Source organism: Phaenicophaeus curvirostris, chromosome 1, assembly GCF_032191515.1.
Source record: "Phaenicophaeus curvirostris isolate KB17595 chromosome 1, BPBGC_Pcur_1.0, whole genome shotgun sequence".
NCBI classification, from domain to species: Eukaryota; Metazoa; Chordata; class Aves; order Cuculiformes; family Cuculidae; genus Phaenicophaeus; species Phaenicophaeus curvirostris.
Window position 1 is genome coordinate 172,297,014 of NC_091392.1, and position 18,620 is coordinate 172,315,633.

Here is an 18,620-nt window from a genome sequence, read left to right on the forward strand (position 1 = left end):
AAGTGAGGTTAATTAGGCTCTTCTCACTTCTAATGAGGGAAGTTTCTTTGGCTGTTTCCCAACATATGAAATGTCCATCTCCATACACAGTCATCTATGGAACAGCACATACTCAGTCTTGAGTCAGCTTGGAACCATTCCACCTTCCACATCCCACACCCACCCCATCTTCTTAAGAGGAAAGGAACTGTGTGCCTCTATCTGTACTGATAAATTCAGAAAGACCAGTGAGCAATCCATGTCTTGTCTTCAATCACGTAGCACCAACAACCATGCATTCATACTTTTTACTAATTAGCCTCAGTAACATCAGATGTATCTTTCTAGTTCCAATGATTCAAAGTAGAGTTAAGACACTGTGCCAACAGTTAATGTGTGTGTGTGATTTGGGAGTGTAGTGCTAAGGTCACTTGCTGGCCCTCCTGGGAACCCCTCTGAGACAAAATACATAGCCACGTAAGGCACTTGAGTCTTGATCAAGAAATATAATGATCAGTTGCCTGCCCACACCACTAGTGAAGAATATACATGTTACCAGTAGAAAGTTAGAAAACTCAGTATGGAATCAAACCTGACAAGTGCACTAAGAAGAGAATCACCTAAATGCTTCACATAATGGGGAAACACCAAAATCTAACTTAAAAAATAAAGTTTAAGACCTTACTAACTGCTAAGCGCTCCTCCTCAGGCATCCTCATTAGCTTCTTACAAGGAAACGCATTATTTTAGTTTGAATATATGGCTCAGAAGGAACTCCTGAAAGTTCTGTCTTTAGCAAACCCTCTAAGATCAGCTCATTTTAACAAAAATGGAGTGGCAGTTCATCTGCCATTACCTGAATCCTAAGAAAAAATGTTTCCTATTCCTTGATCCCTCAGGGAAAGTCGAGGCCTCTTTGCTGAGTCAATTTTGTCCAATGGATAGTCATGACAACCCAGAGCTTTAAGCAAACAAGGCTAGATATAAAAAGCATTTGCTGCATAAAACCACATGATATTTTTCTCAAGTAAGCTTTAGGAACTTTACAGAGACCATTATAACATTAAATGGCTCCCTGATCAACGAACAAGCTGTTTTGAATTCTACTCTGTGGTATAAGCTTCTTCTCAAGCACTATAAAGGGAGAACAAGCACCTACTATAGGTTAGTGGGAGCTCTTGATGCTGTAGACTTCTCCCTCTCTGTAAAAACAAATGACATTATGTTTAGTTTTCTTTTAAAAATCACCTCAATCTGGAAACTACCTATGGGCACAAATTATTGAGGAAAAAAAAGTCATAAACATTAACTCCTTTTATAAATTCTAAAAAAAGCCTCTGAGAGTGCAAAGCCAATGATGTTAGAAAGTTCAGTGATCTGAAATAACTATTATTGCTCCCATTGACCCGTAGTAACAATCGATCTGGACTGGAACTAGGAAAACTCAATAGCAAGTTTCCAATTTCTTTTAATATTCCATTTTCCAAGACACACACACACAAATATCAGTCTACATCGGAGAGTTCAGCTTTTGCTCTGGTTATGCTTTTGGTGACTATATAAAACTATAATCATAGAACTAGAAGGTAATGAATGCAATGTCAAACAACTGAATACAAATCAATAGACTATTGTGCAGAAAATCAAAGATAATTTTATGGTTTTGGAAAAAAATGATAAAAATATATGATATGTGGAAACAACTACAATTATGTTTACATAAGCTAATTTGGGGTTGTGTAAAGCTGAAAGGCGAGAGATGGATATTGCTGTTTAAGAAGGTCAAGCATGGAAATCCAAGTCTAAGGAGGAAAATTCCTCACTAACAATTAGTAACATATATGCTGGACATATATATGGCATCACACACTAGTTAACACAGCATGACCTATTTCTTTCAGAGGTTGATCTTTCTACTTTTACTCAGTGAAAAAGTAGAGGTAATCCTTAAAGTTTCAGGATCATCAAAATGAGGTCTGAGTTAATATTGGACAAAAAATGAAAAAAAAAAAATTTCTATGGTTCACTTAGTATCCCTGTGTAGATCTTCTCATTGCTGAATGTTTTTAAAACTTAAAATAATTACTTATTACCAAATGAAAGATTCATTCAAGAAAAGTATTTTAATGTCAGTGACCATATGTGGAAAAATACTTTTAATAATATGCAGAAAATACAATAGGGATATTTTATTTTTTCTGTCTTTGTAGTATGATGCACACAATTCAAACCAGAATATATTCAGTTTCTTTTATTTTAGGATTCCTTGGATTGTTGCTTTTTGCTCTGCTGCAAGACCTTCTCACTCAATTTACTTACAACACATATTCTGTACATAGAGGTACTATTTGTGCATATATCAGTTTTTGAAAGATGAAGAAGGGCAATCTACCATGTAAAAGCTATTTCAGTTAGTAGTACTATGCTCTTGTTCATTGGCCAGACAACTGAAATAGAATTTTTTTGAGTTTTTTATATCCCTAAGGAATAGGAAAACACTAACAAACATCTTGGTTGTGCTGTTAACACTGCCATATTAGATGGTACGTTGCTAAAATAAAGTTTGAAGTAGAAATTTACATTAATTGCTATTTCGTTCACAATCCCATATTACCCTGAATAAGGAGAATAAGGTTTTACCCTTGTGTAGATGCTGCTCATTTTTCCATGAATTATGCATTTCCATTTTTTAACAAAAAAAAACGAAAATTGTTTTTTCCCTGAAGAAATTCACTATATGAAGAAGTAAAACACTAGATAATTTTATTCTATGCTGTAGGAAATGCCTTTTGACTTTTATTAAACTGCTTGCTGAGTTTCTGATTTCTTGAATTAAATGGTTATTATGTGGAGCCCTAGAGATGTGCAGCACTGGGAAGAGGGAAGGAGTCAAACTCTAAAATTGACTTTTTGGTGCTGCTTAAAAAACATCTCACATTTGTCAAATGAAAGAGCTATCTTACTGTGTGTAAAACTTTCAAACATCACCTTCCTACAAGTTTTTTCACTTACCTGAGTTAAACTGTATATGTATGAAGTAAAAGCGGTGTCTGGTGAATAAAGCTAAGAGCTCATAAAAATTATGCTTATAATGAATTCTGATTTTCTGTAACTAATTTAGGGACGAATATCCACATTTTTTTTCGGATTTAATTATTGTCTAAAGTGATTGTGAACTACTATCTGCAAATATTTCCTTATTGGTAATTTGTGAGAAGTGTACTGCTAGCATCAAATATTTAAGGTCCTTGGATTCAACTCTAGTCTCAAAGAATATTGCTAATTATTCTAAGGATATCGTTTAAAGTCACATCTGCAATGTAACTACTGTGACTATGCATTCAGCACTATCTTTCTCTATAATTTACCTTCAACCAGATTAAATCTAAATATCTACATCTGAGCAACTCACAATATCCCGCATTTTTCTTTGGGAGAGGAACAGACTCATACAGCAAGCAATTTGTCCCACTTGTTTTAGATACCTGTCACTTTCAGTTACATACTTTAGAAATGTCTATATCTCCGGAAGGAAAAGAAAAAAAAGCCTAGACTGGATGCCTGATTTCGAGATATCAAAGTTATAAAAAGTGAATTCCACCCTCTACAATGAGTAACCCCCTCTTCCTACTATATATGAGGGTTCAGCAAGACAGAAGTATGACTCTGTTGTGACCAAATGCTTTCAAAACTCAAGAAAATCTGTATTTGAATGACACTCAGAATAGGTTTGGCTCACATCATTTTTTCAACTCTGCCAAGTGAACCCAGGGCCTCTGCAGAATAACACTATTGTCTCTTATTTCAGTAGGGAGTTGAGTGATCAGAGCAACAATATGAACAATAAAGGCACTATCAGCTGCAAGATTTCTGATGCATATAGCCAATATATTTTCCCATTATGCAAAAAGTTGACTATGGATTAAGTTGTTTGGTTTCACTATCTTCATTTCATCACAGACATAAAGATGTACGAAATCCCACTGAGAGTTGGTCAATTTTCTTCTCTAAATAAAAGAAGCAATTTGGCCCAAATCCCAGATCACATAGTAATTATCGCATGTTCAGTAAAAAGCTTTTTGGGCTCTTTAAGAATTTTGATGAGCAAGGAATACATTAGAATTAGAGCTAACAACACAATTAAGAACTTTTTACTTGCATATAGACTGAGGGAAGATGACAGAATCTCGTCCTAGAGGATTAAAAATAATTTATTGTCAAGGAAACAAATGTTCATCCTGTGTGGCCAAAGACCTCAGGTGAAGCTACAACATGCTGTATGTATTCCAGAGCAAAGCTAATTAGTATAACTGGCAAGGTAAGATACACACAACTGTCTGTTTCAGAGGAACCAAGAGAAGTGAAGCTGGAACACTTTTGGAACTGTAACAGAGGAAAAATAGTCCATATTGCTGTGCTATATCTACCATCTAACCATTTCCATCTCCAGAAATGAAATAGGATTGCAGGCTGTGGCTAGCTGGCTTAGAGGAACTACTTGGCACACAGCAGCCCACATGGAGCCCTACAGGCACATGTCTTGTGCTCCATTACTGGAAGCAGCATGCTCCTCACAGACCTAATTTCTGGCATCAGGAGGTTGTAACTTTTACTCAGAAGCCATGGCTTAATGTCAGTGAGGAGTGGGTTAAAAAATATCTATATATTCATGACACTCTCATAACTTAGAGGCATTATGCAGAAAGCTGGCAGAAGCTGAAAGGCTGTTCCTGATCTAATGTGATAAGGACCACAGTAAAGGACTTAACGGTATTAATAATTTTTAGTGGTATCATATTAGCACTGTACCTCAGTCTGTGCTTTGTCTTGTACGAAACAACAGTTGTATCATTATTATTTTAAGCCTTACATAAGAAGTCAGTGAAAATTAAGACACTGTCTAATACAATGCAACGAACACTGGTAAAAAAAAAGATGTGCTGGAATGCCATCTGAGTTAAATCCTTCCTTCCTACCTACTTTTAGAAAACTATGCTTAGTTAAAAAACTTTAGATTCATTGTCTTTTTAAAACATAGTTGTGATCGAACTAAAAAATATATTGAGGAAAATCTTTTCTCACTGCTGGAATATTCTGGCTTTTTTTTTCCAGGTAAAAAGAGACTACACAAAGTGCATGGAGACATATGCAAAACTTTTTAAACAAAGCACTCATATTTTTATGAAACCTCAAGTGTTAGAAAGAACTTGGTCAATTGTATCAAATGCAGTTGGTTCACAGATTGCAGGAAGCTTTTTTTCCAAAGTTCTTTTCTCTGCCGGTGCTTAACAGCTCAGATTTGTGATACTTCAACACAGTAGTCCCCAACAGACACTAAGCTAACTAGACAGGAAAATCTCATCCACCTTTGCCAGCCTATCAAACACCATTTTGTCTTGTTAGGTATTTATTCTTAAGTTTAGAAACCACTTTGATATTTTAGCTACTATCTTGTAAGGTTGTCATGACAGCAGCAAGGTTTTTCTCCTGAAAGACTACTGAGCAGAATCTTGCAGGTTTACCTTGCAAAAGCTTGCGAGAACCTAGCCTTTTAAAGCATGACTGGAGATTTGAGCAATATATACTCCAAAGAGTTGTCCAGTTTCCAGCTCCACTGCTGCTTTATTCAAGCAGAACCCAGAGTTTTTTGCTGTCTTTCAATGTCACAAGGGAAAGCAGTGCCAAGACCTGCTCCCTTTCTGTGCTGAGCACAGGATGATCATGCTAGGTCTGATCTACAGTGACACAGGATGATCACAGCTTTCAGTACAAATATGAACGCCAGATGCTCAGCACTTCAGCAGGCAAGGTCACTATCTAATATTCATAGAGTCTTTCACACTGTAATCCACTATCCTGCACAGGAAGTTCAGGATGTCAGGCATTTTCTTTACTGAGCAGCAAAGCAGTAAGAAGTTTTCATCACTAAGAGCTAAAAGGATCTCTTTTACTTGCCCTGCATTTCTTCTAGTTTAAACTCTTCAGAGAAGTGCCACTAAACTTCTAATCCTGCTGTTACACCTGTGGTTTAATAAAATGAACTTTATCAGTTGTAGTGAAAATCTGAATGCTGTAATAGTAAGGGGCATCTTCTACCCTACCAAATGCCTCAAGGAAATGCAGTGGCAGAGATGGTTAAGAGGAAAGGTATAGTAATAGATCAGTAATTTCAAGAGGATCAGAGGAAAGGGAGATAAACTGAGACATCAGGGGAATAAAAAGTTGAAGATAGAATTTTATAGGGACTTCAGATTCATTCGCAAGACTACCAATTCACTGGGACTAAGATTATAACTAGTCTATGAAACTCAAAATCCACATAAAGCAGTGTCAAAATCAGAGTGAAATCCAAATGAGTCAGTATTTCTCTGCTGGAATGAATAAAATTAGAGTAGATGTAAGTCAAATACAATCACCTGTGATGGCCAAAGACATTTTTCATTCCTTTGAATTATTGTATTCCAGAAATTTACTAAACCTTCAAAATTCAAACCAGATGTTAAGTTACTGAGATGTTATCAAATCCAGCTTGTGTGGGGAAAGCGTACATTTATTTAGAGAGAGTTTAACTTCCAGCATGGCTGCATAAAATCATTATGTATATCCAGTAAGATAATCCTTTCAACAATGCTGAAATACTTTCCTGACCCTGAAACTACCAAAGCTTGCTGCCAAAAAAATGATGACAAAAAACAGGATTTGTAGGGTCCAATCCTTAAAACTGCTGTCGGTAGAATTTCAGAACAAGTTATCTTACAGTCTTGGCAGAATTGTAGAATCATTGGGTTGGAAGAGACCTTAGAGATCATCAACTCTTAACTGTACCTGTCTACTACTAAATCATGTCCCCAATGTTTTAAATACCTCCAGGGACAGGGACCCGGCAGCCTCCCTGGGCAGCCTCTGCCGGTGTTTGAGAACCCCTTCCGTGAGGAAGTTTTTCTTCATGTCCAATCTAGACTTCCCCTGGCACAGCTTGAGGCCATTCCCTCTTGTCCTGTCGCCTGTCACTTGGGGAGGGAGACCATCATCCACCTCGCTGCAGCCTTCTTTTAGGTAGTTGTGGAGAGCACTAAGGTTGCCCCTTGGTACTCTTTTTTTCCTCCAATACTCATCTCGTAATTTTCCTACCTCTTGTCTCTGATTTCCAAATGCACTGACCCGACAGACCAAATAAAGAGGCGGTAACTCTACCTTGTTCACTGAAGTTGTATTTACTTATAACAGTTACACTGTGTTTGAATATATCATGCAGGGAAGGCGTAGAGGTAATCCGAACCACTTCCAGTACAATAAGAGTTAAAGGAAGTCAGGAAGAAAAGACAAGAAGATTAAGAGCAGATTGTCAGTAAAAGCAAGTTGTGGAGAGGAGGGAGCTGGCATCTTCTCCCAGGTGATGGGGGACAGGACAAGAGGGAATGGCCTCAGGCTCCACCAGGCTGGACATTAGGAAAGAGATTTTCACGGAGGGGGTCGTTGGGCGCTGGTGGAGGCTGCCCAGGGAGGTGGTTGATTCACCTTCCCTGGAGGTGTTTAAGGCACGGGTGGATGAGGTGCTGAGGGACACGGTTTAGTGTTTGATAGGAATGGTTGGACTCGATGATCCGGTGGGTCTTTTCCAACCTGGTGATTCTATGATTCTATGTCCGACTAAACTAACTTAAACAGAAACAAGTTTATGGGCACCTTTCACACTGAGTAATCTGCAGAACAGAGAATTTAGTAAAGGACTTTGGAGGTTTGATTTCTCTCTTAAATTATACATGTTTGCTCTGAACTGTATATGCAGTATTGCCTGTTCTATTTGTGCTAGAATTGAATGGTAAAGATATAAACAATTTATAAGGACAGTACATACTGAGTGGTTTCAAAACCCTGGAGATTTGTGAATAATAAATATAGCCAAGACTTTTGTTAGTACTGTAATGCTTTGCTGTTTAAGTCACATATGAGTATTGTGCTAATGTCGTTTTGGGGATGAAATGGATATTAAAATCATAGTTTGTTCCAAAGAGATCCACCAAATAAAAGAGAGCTTGATTCCTCTGCCACTGACTTTAGCAAGAATAGGGTAAAGCTCTAATTCAGACAAACTATTGCACTATTTATATTTCAAGGGTGGAGGACATGAGACAATGGAATTAATATGCTGTATTTACAACCCTGAAGGAAGTCAGTTGTGGAAGTTTTTGTTTCTATTAGGATCTGTTCTATTCTATTCAACTTGTGCCTCTGCCCTCATTCTCACAACACCCAACTGTGTTTCAAGAGTTACTAAAGAGCGTGTGCTCCATTTTTCACTTATTTTTTGCTTTTGAAAGATACAGAATTACAAAAGACTTGGGCATAAAGCTGTTTCTGGGCTAGGGATTCTAATTTTCGTTTGTTTCTCTGTTTTAGATTGGATGTGGACTTTGTCTCAAGGAACTGCAGAGGGAAGAGTATTTTTTCATTTTGACTGAATGCAAAATTTTTGCTGTCCTCTATGTTTTTAGTTCCTAAGCTGAGATCAAATACCTGCACACTGTGCTTGCCATGAAGCATAAAGACATTCAAGGTGTCTTCAAAACATGTTATTTAGACAGTTTAATATCCTATACAAACTTCACCTTTGAGACAGAGAGGTGCACTGTGCTTGACAACTGCAACTGCCTACCAAAGTCCCAATACTTGAACACGCTGCAGCAGCCTGAATTCAGATTGTTGAACACTAAAGACACCTCAAATTGTGTTTGAGATCTTACAGACAGCCAGCATAAGGAAAGTTAAGTTAGCTATTCTTTTGATAGTCTGTGATGTTAAGGAGATGTTTAATTGGGTCTTGTGCTATCTGAACTTGACAATTTCATATCTAGTTGATATTTTTGTACCTGTTCTATGACAGCCTTATAGCCCAGCCAACAGTAATGGGAGACTGCAAAATTAAAGCACATAATTTTCTGCCACAGGGGACCTTCGGGTTCCTATCCAGCAGGAAATTGCAGTCGCTGCTATCATTTTGCAGGATACACACGTTCCAGCAACCAAACACTTGCAAACTCCTCAAAACCATTACTTTGATTTGTGAGACCTCATCTGGAGTATTGTGTCCAGTTCTGGAATCCTCAACATAAGAAGGATGTGAAACTGTTGGAATGGGTCCAGAGGAGGGCCACAAAGATGACCAGAGGTCTGGAGCACCTCCCATATGAGGACAAGCTGAGAGAGTTGGGCTTGTTCAGCCTGGAGAAGAGAAGGCGCCAAGGAAACCTTATGGAAACGTTCCAGTACTTGAAAGGGACAAGAAAGCTGAAGAGGGGCTGTCCACAAAGGCTTGTAGTGATAGGATGAGGGGGAATGGGTATAAACTGGAGAGGGGCATATTAAGGCTAGACATTAGGAAGAATTTCTTCACCATGAGGGTGGTGAGACACTGGAATGGGTTGCCAAGGGAAGTTGTGGCTGCCACATCCCTGGAGGTGTTCAGGCCAGGTTGGATGGGGACTCAAGCAGCCTGATCTAGTGGGATGTCCCTACCCACGGCAGGGGAATTGGAACTAAGTGATCTTCAAGGTCTTTTCCAACCCTAACTATTCTATGATTCCACGGTTTTGTGCTGACACAAGCCACTCACTCCTCATCAGGTCTCAGCAATGCTCCTTAAGGCATCTTTTAACTCCCCTTTTGCCGGCCGTCACCCTCATCACATCCTTCCACGGAAAGAGGAAAACACCGGGGGATTTCTTGTTTTGTTTAAATTGTAATGTTTTCGAGTGGGTTTTTTTCCCCTCCTTTCCTCTGACAGTTTCCAGACCAAAGTATCTGACACGCAGAGACACACAGAGAGACACAGAGAGACAGACACACGGACACAGACACACACAGTCCCCGCTCCGCACCGCCCGCCCGAGGCGCCACCACAGCCCGTCCTCGCCGCGTCCCTACCCGTTCCCCCCCCCCCCAAAACCCCGTCCCCTCCCACCCCCGCGGCGGCGGCCGAGCTCCCGCGCGGAGGGGGAGTGTCCTGGGCTCAGCCCAGCCCAGCGCGGCGCTCGGGCGGCCGGGCGGGCTGCGGAGCGGGCGGGCTGCGGGGCGCAGCGGCGGCGGAGCCGGGCATGGGGCTCCCGGGCAGCAGCGCCGCCCGCGGCAGCCGGCAGGTGAGGGCCGGGGCGGGGAGGCGGGGGGTGGGGGGGGGGCGCGCGTCCCGGCCCCTTCGCACGCAGCGGCCAAACCGGCTAAACCAAACGAAATCGCATATATGCATATAGCTATGTCTATATTTGCTGCTTGTTTGGTTTTGTTTTTTTTTTCCTCCAAATCAGGGGGAGCCGCTGAAAGTTTTTTTTTTGCTGCTGTTGTAGCAGAAAGCCGCGGGGGAAAAATAATAATAATAATAAGGGAAACGGGTAGTTAAAACGGGGAGAAAGAGAAAATCCCACCCGGGAGACGGTGTCCGAAGTTAGTTTCCGCGGTGCCTTTCCCACGCTGACGCCGAGGGGGCTGCGTGCGGGAGAAACGGGGTTTTTGGGGGGCAATGGCGGGGGGAGGCGTGTTCGGCGGCGCCGCTCTGGGAAGGGGAGAGGGCGAGCGAATGGCTGGGGGTGTCCCGGCTCGGGATGCGCTTGAGGAGGTGTTGGGCAGGAAGGGAGGTGGCAGGTCCCGGCGGGGAGGGGGGTGGCAGGGGGTGTGTGTTTGCTGTGGGGAACGCGGCTGGTGTCGCCTTGGAGGGCACGGATGGCGATGCGGTGGGAAGTACCTGCTGTACTGAGGGGGGAGAAGGTGCGGGGAGATGAGGGGAGAGGGAGGATGGCTTCGTGCCGAGGATAACGCGTTCCCTGCTCGAAGTGGCAGTGGGCGGCGGGGGGGGCTGCCTCCTGCCTCCCCTCCTTCTCTAACATCAGCCCCTCCCCACACCCCTGTGCCTCTCTCTTCCCAGCACTTGCTCCTCTTTCTGCTCTTCGTTGGACCTTTCAACTGTTTTGCCAGTTACAGCCGTGCCACCGAGCTCTTCTACAGCCTCAACGAGGGGCTGCCCGCCGGGGTGCTCATCGGCAGCTTGGCCCGTGACCTGCGGCTGCCAACGAATGGTGGGCAGCACCCTGCAGCCCTCCAACCCCCTCTGTCCTTCACGCTGGCCTCGCACGGCTTGGGGGGACAGTACGTGCAGCTGGACAACCGCTCTGGAGAGCTGCACACCTCGGCCGTGGAGATTGACCGTGAAGCTCTGTGCGTGGAAAGCAGTGGGGCCACTGCCTTTGGAGGAGCAGCTGCTGTCTCCTACTCCTCGCTCTCATCCGAGTCCTGCCTGCTGCTGCTGGATGTGCTGGTGCTGCCGCAGGAGTACTTCCGCCTGGTGAAGGTAAAAATTGCTATCCGGGATGTCAACGACAATGCGCCCCACTTCCCTGTCCCCCACATCTGCCTCTCAGTGCCCGAGAATGCACCTGTGAACACCCGCCTGGCTATCGAGCACCCTGCCCTTGACCCTGACGTGGGCACCAACGGTGTCCAGACCTACCGCCTTCAAGATAACTATGGTGTCTTCACCCTGGATGTAGAGGAGAATGAGAGTGGGGAGAGAACTCCCTACCTGATTGTCATGGGAGCTCTGGACAGGGAAGCGAGGGAGGAGTATGTCACAGTCATAGTTGCTGAGGATGGGGGGATTCCTCCACTTGTGGGCAGTGCCACTCTCACTATTGGGATCAGCGACATCAATGACAACTGCCCCCAGTTCAGTGACTCACAGCTCAATGTCACTCTTTATGGGAATTCCACTCTAGGGACACACGTGGCCACTGTCCACGCAGTAGACATGGACCTTGGATCTAATGCCGAGATAACCTACTCCTACAGCCAGAAGGTCCCCCAGCCATCCAGAGACTTGTTCCACCTGGAGGAAAGCACAGGAGCTATCACACTCTCCAGTAAAGTTGATGGGGATTCTCCAAGGCTCCATAGACTGATCGTACTGGGCAACGGTCCTGGTTGTATCCCTGCTGTGATCACAGTCCTGGTGACCATCATCAAAGTCATGATGAGACCACCTGAAATTGTCCCTCGTTTCATAGCTAATGAAGTGGAAGGGGTGGTGTACTTAAAGGAACTGGAGCCTATCAATACACCAATAGCATTTTTTACCATCAAGGACCCTGATGAAAAATACAAAGTCAATTGCTATTTGGATGGTGATGGGCCTTTCAGGCTTTCACCATACAAACCATACAATAATGAATACCTATTGGAGACCACAAAGCCTTTGGACTATGAGACGCAGCAGCTGTATGAAATATCTGTAGTTGCATGGAACTCTGAAGGATTTCATGTCAACAAAATAATCAAAGTACACATTCTGGATGACAATGACAACTCGCCAGTTTTCTCTCAACAGCTGATAGAATTGTCCATTGAGGAGAACAATGTTCCCCATGCTTTCTTGACCAAACTGCATGCTACAGATGCTGACAGTGGAGAAAGAGGGCAAGTGTCATATTTTTTAGGGCCCGATGCCCCTTCCTATTTTAATTTAGATAAAACCTCAGGAGTTCTTACAGTTTCGACCCAACTGGACAGAGAAGAAAAAGAGAAATACAGATATACTGTTAAAGCAGTAGATTCTGGGTTCCCTCCGAGAGAATCAATAGCAACTGTCACCATCACTGTATTGGATAAAAATGATAATAGTCCAAGATTTATCAATAAGGATTTCAGCTTTTTTGTGCCAGAAAACTTTCCAGGTTTCGGCGAAATTGGAGTTATAAGTGTCACAGATGCTGATGCAGGGCAGAACGGATGGGTTGCTCTTTCAGTTCTGAATGGAAGTGATATTTTTGTCATAGATACTGGAAAAGGAGTTTTGAGAGCTAAAGTCTCCCTAGACAGGGAGCAGCAAAGCTCCTACGTTCTGTGGATTGAAGCAGTTGATGGTGGTGATCCTGCTCTCTCTTCTACTGCAAAAATAACTATTCTGCTTTTGGACATAAATGATAATCCCCCTTTGGTCTTATTTCCTCAATCTAATATGTCTTATTTGTTGGTCCTTCCTTCTACCCTTCCTGGGTCTCCTATCACAGAGGTCTATGCTGTTGATAAGGACACTGGCATGAATGCAGTCATAGCTTACAGCATCATAGGAAGAAGAGGCCCTCGTCCAGAGTCATTTAGGATTGACCCTAAAACTGGTAATATCACCTTGGAAGAGTCATTGATGCAAAATGACTATGGTCTCTACCGTCTGCTTGTGAAAGTTAGTGATCATGGCTATCCAGAACCTCTCCATTCCACTGTCATGGTGAACCTTTTTGTCAATGACACTGTTAGCAATGAGAGCTACATTGAAAGTTTGTTAAGAAAGGAGCCCGATATCAGCATAGAAGAAAAGCAGCCGCAAATATCCATAGAGCCTACACATAAAAAAGTAGAGTCAGCATCCTGCATGCCTACCTTGGTAGCTCTGTCAATAATAAGCTTGAGTTCAATCACTTTAGTAACAGGGATGGGCATTTACATCTGTTTAAATAAAGGAAAAAAGCATCACAGAGCAGATGAAAACTTGGAAGTACAAATCCCATTAAATGGAAGAATTAACCTGCACATGTTGGAGAAGAAACCAGTGGAGATTTCTAACATCTGACGTTTCTTTGTGGTTAAATCCATCATCTGAGGAACTATGGACAACTCTGAAACACCTAGCTGCGGGTGGTCTTGACAGAAGTTGCAATGAAGGACTGCTAATTTATAACTTAACAATACTATAATTGTAAATAGCTGTTTACAGTTTTTTAAATTGAAATTCAGTGTACAGCTTTTATATGAGATCTTAGTACTAACAGCTAGTACCCTGTCCACAAAGCATGGACATCATTTGCAGCTTTCATAAATCAATAAGATCGGTGATCATAAAAAAGGGAAGGTAAGGTGATTCTTTAAACTGAAGTTTTAAAAGTATTTTTTAGCCACAAGGGGGCATCAGTTGCTCCTGAGCAGGGAACTGTTGAGGTACCGTCCATGATATAAACACAGAGTATATTTTAAATATATTGGTTTTAATATAAAATACACATTGGCAAACAGGCATTTAACCACAAAAAGAAAGAAATGTCTGTCCCGATGTATTTATAATTAAAATAATAAAGACATTAAAATGCACTAGTAATAATAATGATAAAGAAAAAAAAACAAACAACCCAGAATGTTTATTACCTCACAAGTAAAGCTTATACAGTAGGATAGAAAAGGCATTAACAAGAAGTGCAATTCCCGTTGAGCACGAATGCAAGGTATTGTAATGAGAATCTGAACTGCTGTGACATATCATCTTTCATTTCCTCCAGATTTCACCCACATTATCATTTGCTTCAGCAATCTGCTGGTAATTTTTATGGAAAATTAATGATTCCTGAGCAAATAATGGCAAAACCCTATGCTCATCCTCATGAACATGCCAGATGCAAGAAAGCAAGGGAATGGCTAAATCTTTAGTTGTCACAGCAGTGGTGGTATTTTTTTGTACTTTGAGCAATCTGTCAGTAGTACTTCATCACTTTGGTTGTGTAATAGATTTTTCTGTGATACTTTTGAATCTGGTCTGCCAGATGAAAACAAAAATCACTTCATGTTCTAAGTAATTATAGAGCTTAGTTTATTCTGACTGTTGCTCCTTTCTGGTTCAGTATTTCATCTGAAAGGTCTTGTTTCTGACTTTTGGCAACCATTCTTGGCTCCTTTTCATTGGCTTTGATTTTGGATTAGATCTGAGATCTAACTTGTAAGACTGGTAGCATATTTTCTTGATAATTTATTATTTGCTATATCCTCTGCAACAAAGCAGCAGGTTTATCGGTGATGTATCACTTTCACTTCAGTTTAAGAGCTGAAAACTATTTTTTGTATCATGATTACATCAAATTTCTCTGTGTGAACAAGAAAAATTAGTGTTATGCTTAAAACTGATTATTTTAATTTCTGGCATCATATGTCTGTAATGTACCAAAAGTGTTTATATGTCTGCAAATTAAAGCTATATATTTTCATAATAACTTATTCTTTCTCCTAGAATTTCAACTGCAAAGCTAAATATTATTTTATTTATAAAAAATGCATATTTCACAAATGCTTGGGTGCTGGCTACCTTTTTGGACAGGTCATAATACTTTCCAAAATCAGTACACTTGAAAAGAATAAATGAGTGTTTATTCTTCTTCTTAAAATTACAGGCTAAGACACTTGTATTTCAGCTGATATAAGTGAGGCAGCAGCGGATACCTGTTTTAAAAGTAGAGAATGTAATTTGGGGCAGTTTTTTACTTTCCTCTGCTACTGGCATATATTGGTTCTGCTTAGCCTAAGTAAAATTATTAATACAATGCCCTGATTTTGCCATTCCACCTATAAGAAATTGCTTAAAAATTAACCTTTTATCAGGTTAAAATATTTTCTGCTTATGCATGGTTTCATAGCTGTGTTTCATGAAAAATTAATTCAGCCTGCCAAAGGTTTGTGCTTAATCACCTTTTTTCATTTATTATCATATTAAAATATGAAAGTGATATGTATATATTTGTCACAAAGAGACATTGTTTATTATCTCTGAAGAAAAATAACAGTAATTCTTTGGAAACAGCTTCGCTATTACAGATGTTCTGTATTGCTGTGGGGGGAAGCTAGATCCTCTGCATTTTTTTTTTCAGTAAGGAGGGGAGGTAACTGAAATACATACAGGATTCTTTTCATTGCTTTTCTCCTATTTGAATTGGCAGTCCAATATCCTCTCAAGGCATTTTAAACAGGAGAAAATCCAAGACTTAAAAAAACACAGTAAAACCATAACCTGATCCTTCAGTGCATTTTCATGTGACACTGGGCTGATATTTTTGGTTAGGTTTCACAAATACGTAGCCTTGAACCTGTGTGATAAAGCTTCCTGAGTTTAAATGTGCTGTTCTTGTTGCCTTTTTTGATTTGTTTAGCTCAAGCACACTCCTAAAGCGTAATAAAATATAATATATGAGCCTGTTAAAACCAAAGTACTGTTCATGAAGCATTTTGCTCACACGATTTTCTACGCATTTAAAGAAAATTGGTTTGAAATCACACCTTCAGCTATACCAGCACCACTACTTGTGAAAAAGACTTCACCCTGAATAATCCTTCATAAAGTAAGAGCGAATTTTGCTTTCCTGTGAGTAGCCTTTAGGTAGGTCATGTCACTGAATATGGCAAAAATATGCAAAGTGAATTGTTGGTTTTTCTAAACTCCACTTTTTGTGTTACTTAAAAAACATAAAGCTGCTAGCAGCAAGTAGTAAGTATGATATTTACATCTGCAATGTTAAGCCTAACAGTGATTAAAAGACCAACCAAGAGCCTTAAATTCATAGAATCTGAGAATTTCTTCTCAAAAATAAAGTCCTTTTTCTCAGTGGAAAAATGCTTGATACTGACTGTATAGCACACATTTCTGTGATGCTGCTGTTTCCAAAGTATCCCTTACAGAAATCCATTCCACGTGAAAACACATTTTTAATGAGTACAACTAAAGTAAATTTGATCCAAATATAAAAGGCCGGTTTTATTACCACCTTGTGCAGCATACTTGCCAAAATATATGCAAATCTTGTCGACACTGGTAGTTAAGCTGGCACAAAAATAATGTGTCATTCATTTACAGTATTCATTGAACAGTCTTTGAGTGGGTGCTCTTTGTTAATTTTTTGTAAAAAATGAGATTGTCCTAGGCTTTGTATTACTAAATTTTCCTAAACTTTCCATGCAAACACTTTTCCATTATAATTAACAAATTAAAAGAAAAAAGACAAGAAATGGGCAGCAGGCCTAATGGCAGCAGACAGGCAAAATCAACTCGTTCTTTTCTTTTTAAAAGATCTAGGAGACCTGTTAATCTTTGATGTTACTGTTTTGATGTAAAATTGAGCTAACACCTGGCTGAATATCAATAAAAGATGAGATATGCAAGTGTGGAAGAAGTATTAGAGCACATTGCTTTTCCTTAGGTCAAGACTCAGAAAACAATTAATCTTGTGGCATCTTAAGTCTGTTTTCCAGTGCCAAGGTTCAAACATGCACCTATGTCCTCTGAGGAAAATGTGAAAAGATCCCATAATCTTAGTAGGATGTCCAGTGGAAGGTACAGTGAAAGAACAAATCTTGGTCTCCTTGAAAGTAATCACAAACCCCTAACTGCTGACTGGGATTTCATAGTATTTTTTCTGCCCCAACTGCTATTTTGGGAAGGTTTTATTGAAATATTCAAGCATGTGAAAAAGAGAGAATCCATGGCTGGCATTTCACTTCCTGGTTCAAAGCAATGAACTAGTAGGGAGCAGTCTAGTAGTTTGGCATAAATAGAGATACTCAGCATCTCTACCACAAAGAAATCATCAGCTGAATATTGAGCATGTTTCTTTTTATGATGTGGGTGTGTTATCAGAGCCATGCAGGAAGCTGACTGCCACCTTCCCTGTGCTCTGCTTGTCACCAGCTTCTCACAGCCATTAGTTTCTGTGTACATTCCTTCTGACTCATGTAATTTATATGGAAAAACAAAGCAAGGCAATTAATTGTCAAATGTTAGCCAGCTGAAATACAAAACCTTGATTTAGACAACTCTCCCTCAGAGCCTGAGTTTGAGAAGATAAGCACATTCATCTTCTTTACCAAAAATAATTTGATTTTAAAAATGTCTAATGACATTTAAAGTGGAAATAAAGGTATTCAGGACCTCTACTTCCCATAGTCAAGTCATATACCTTTTGTATAATAGTTGCTGATACAGTTAAAAGTTGCAGGAATTGGATTTATGCTTTATTTTAATACTGATAAATATTCTGAGAAAACTGAAGGCTTCTAAGTTATTTGCCCTAACAAGTTGTTCTGAATTATGAAATTTCAAATGATTGGCAACATGTAATAATTTACAGTTTTATGAATTAAAGTTTATGCAAAAATGCCTCTACAGACAGCACTGCTATTTTCTTTTCAGTCTCCATACCAGACTGAACCAGCAGATAAGTAGATAAAACTGCCATCTACATTTTGACATGGAGGGATTCAGAGATTTTGGCTCACAAACAAACATAAACAGCTCTGTTTTACATATTATGAATAAGAAAAGTACTTCAATTCCTATAAGCAGAGATTGATAGGCTGCGTACTTTTTCTACCATGCTCTATACAAATGTTTTAGTGATTTCTTCTGTGTTTTCATTCCCGTTTCATCACGGAATGAATTTTAAAGGCCAAGTTTCAACTCCTAAATATTTCTGATGACAGAGTACTTTGAACAGGTGCTAAGAAAACTTCATTCTGAATAAAGAAATATTGAATCATTTATGATGCATTCAGTCATTCATCCCACTGCTTGTGAAAACAAATATATGCTTAGGTGTTAGAGCTGCAAGTTTTCTCGTTGCTAGCTAATGCTGCTGGTAAGCAGTAAGTGTTTAACTGAAATACATGATATAGGATCATTTAAATGGTGTTCAGATGGAGAGGACTTGCATTTTAAGCATCCAGTTGGATGTTGCTCTATTCCCAGCATCCCTAACAGTGTCAATTCAATATTCTGTCCTAACTGTTTTCTCTTCCTTTCCATCTTCAAAGTTTGGTTAAATATTCTTCTTCATAGCAAGTAACTGAGGTGA

General features: G+C 40.2%; 1 protein-coding gene across 1 annotated transcript in view; it reads left to right on the forward strand.

The window, feature by feature from the left end:
* Positions 1 to 14,139, forward strand: part of PCDH20 (protocadherin 20) — a 39,086-nt gene extending 24,947 nt beyond the window's left edge. The window contains exons 2-3 of the mRNA XM_069857059.1: positions 9,764 to 10,115; positions 10,895 to 14,139. Coding sequence (XP_069713160.1) covers positions 9,764 to 10,115; positions 10,895 to 13,591 — 3,049 coding nt within the window. The 3' untranslated portion in view covers positions 13,592 to 14,139. The remainder of the gene's footprint in view (positions 1 to 9,763; positions 10,116 to 10,894) is intronic.
* Positions 14,140 to 18,620: the final 4,481 nt, after the last annotated feature.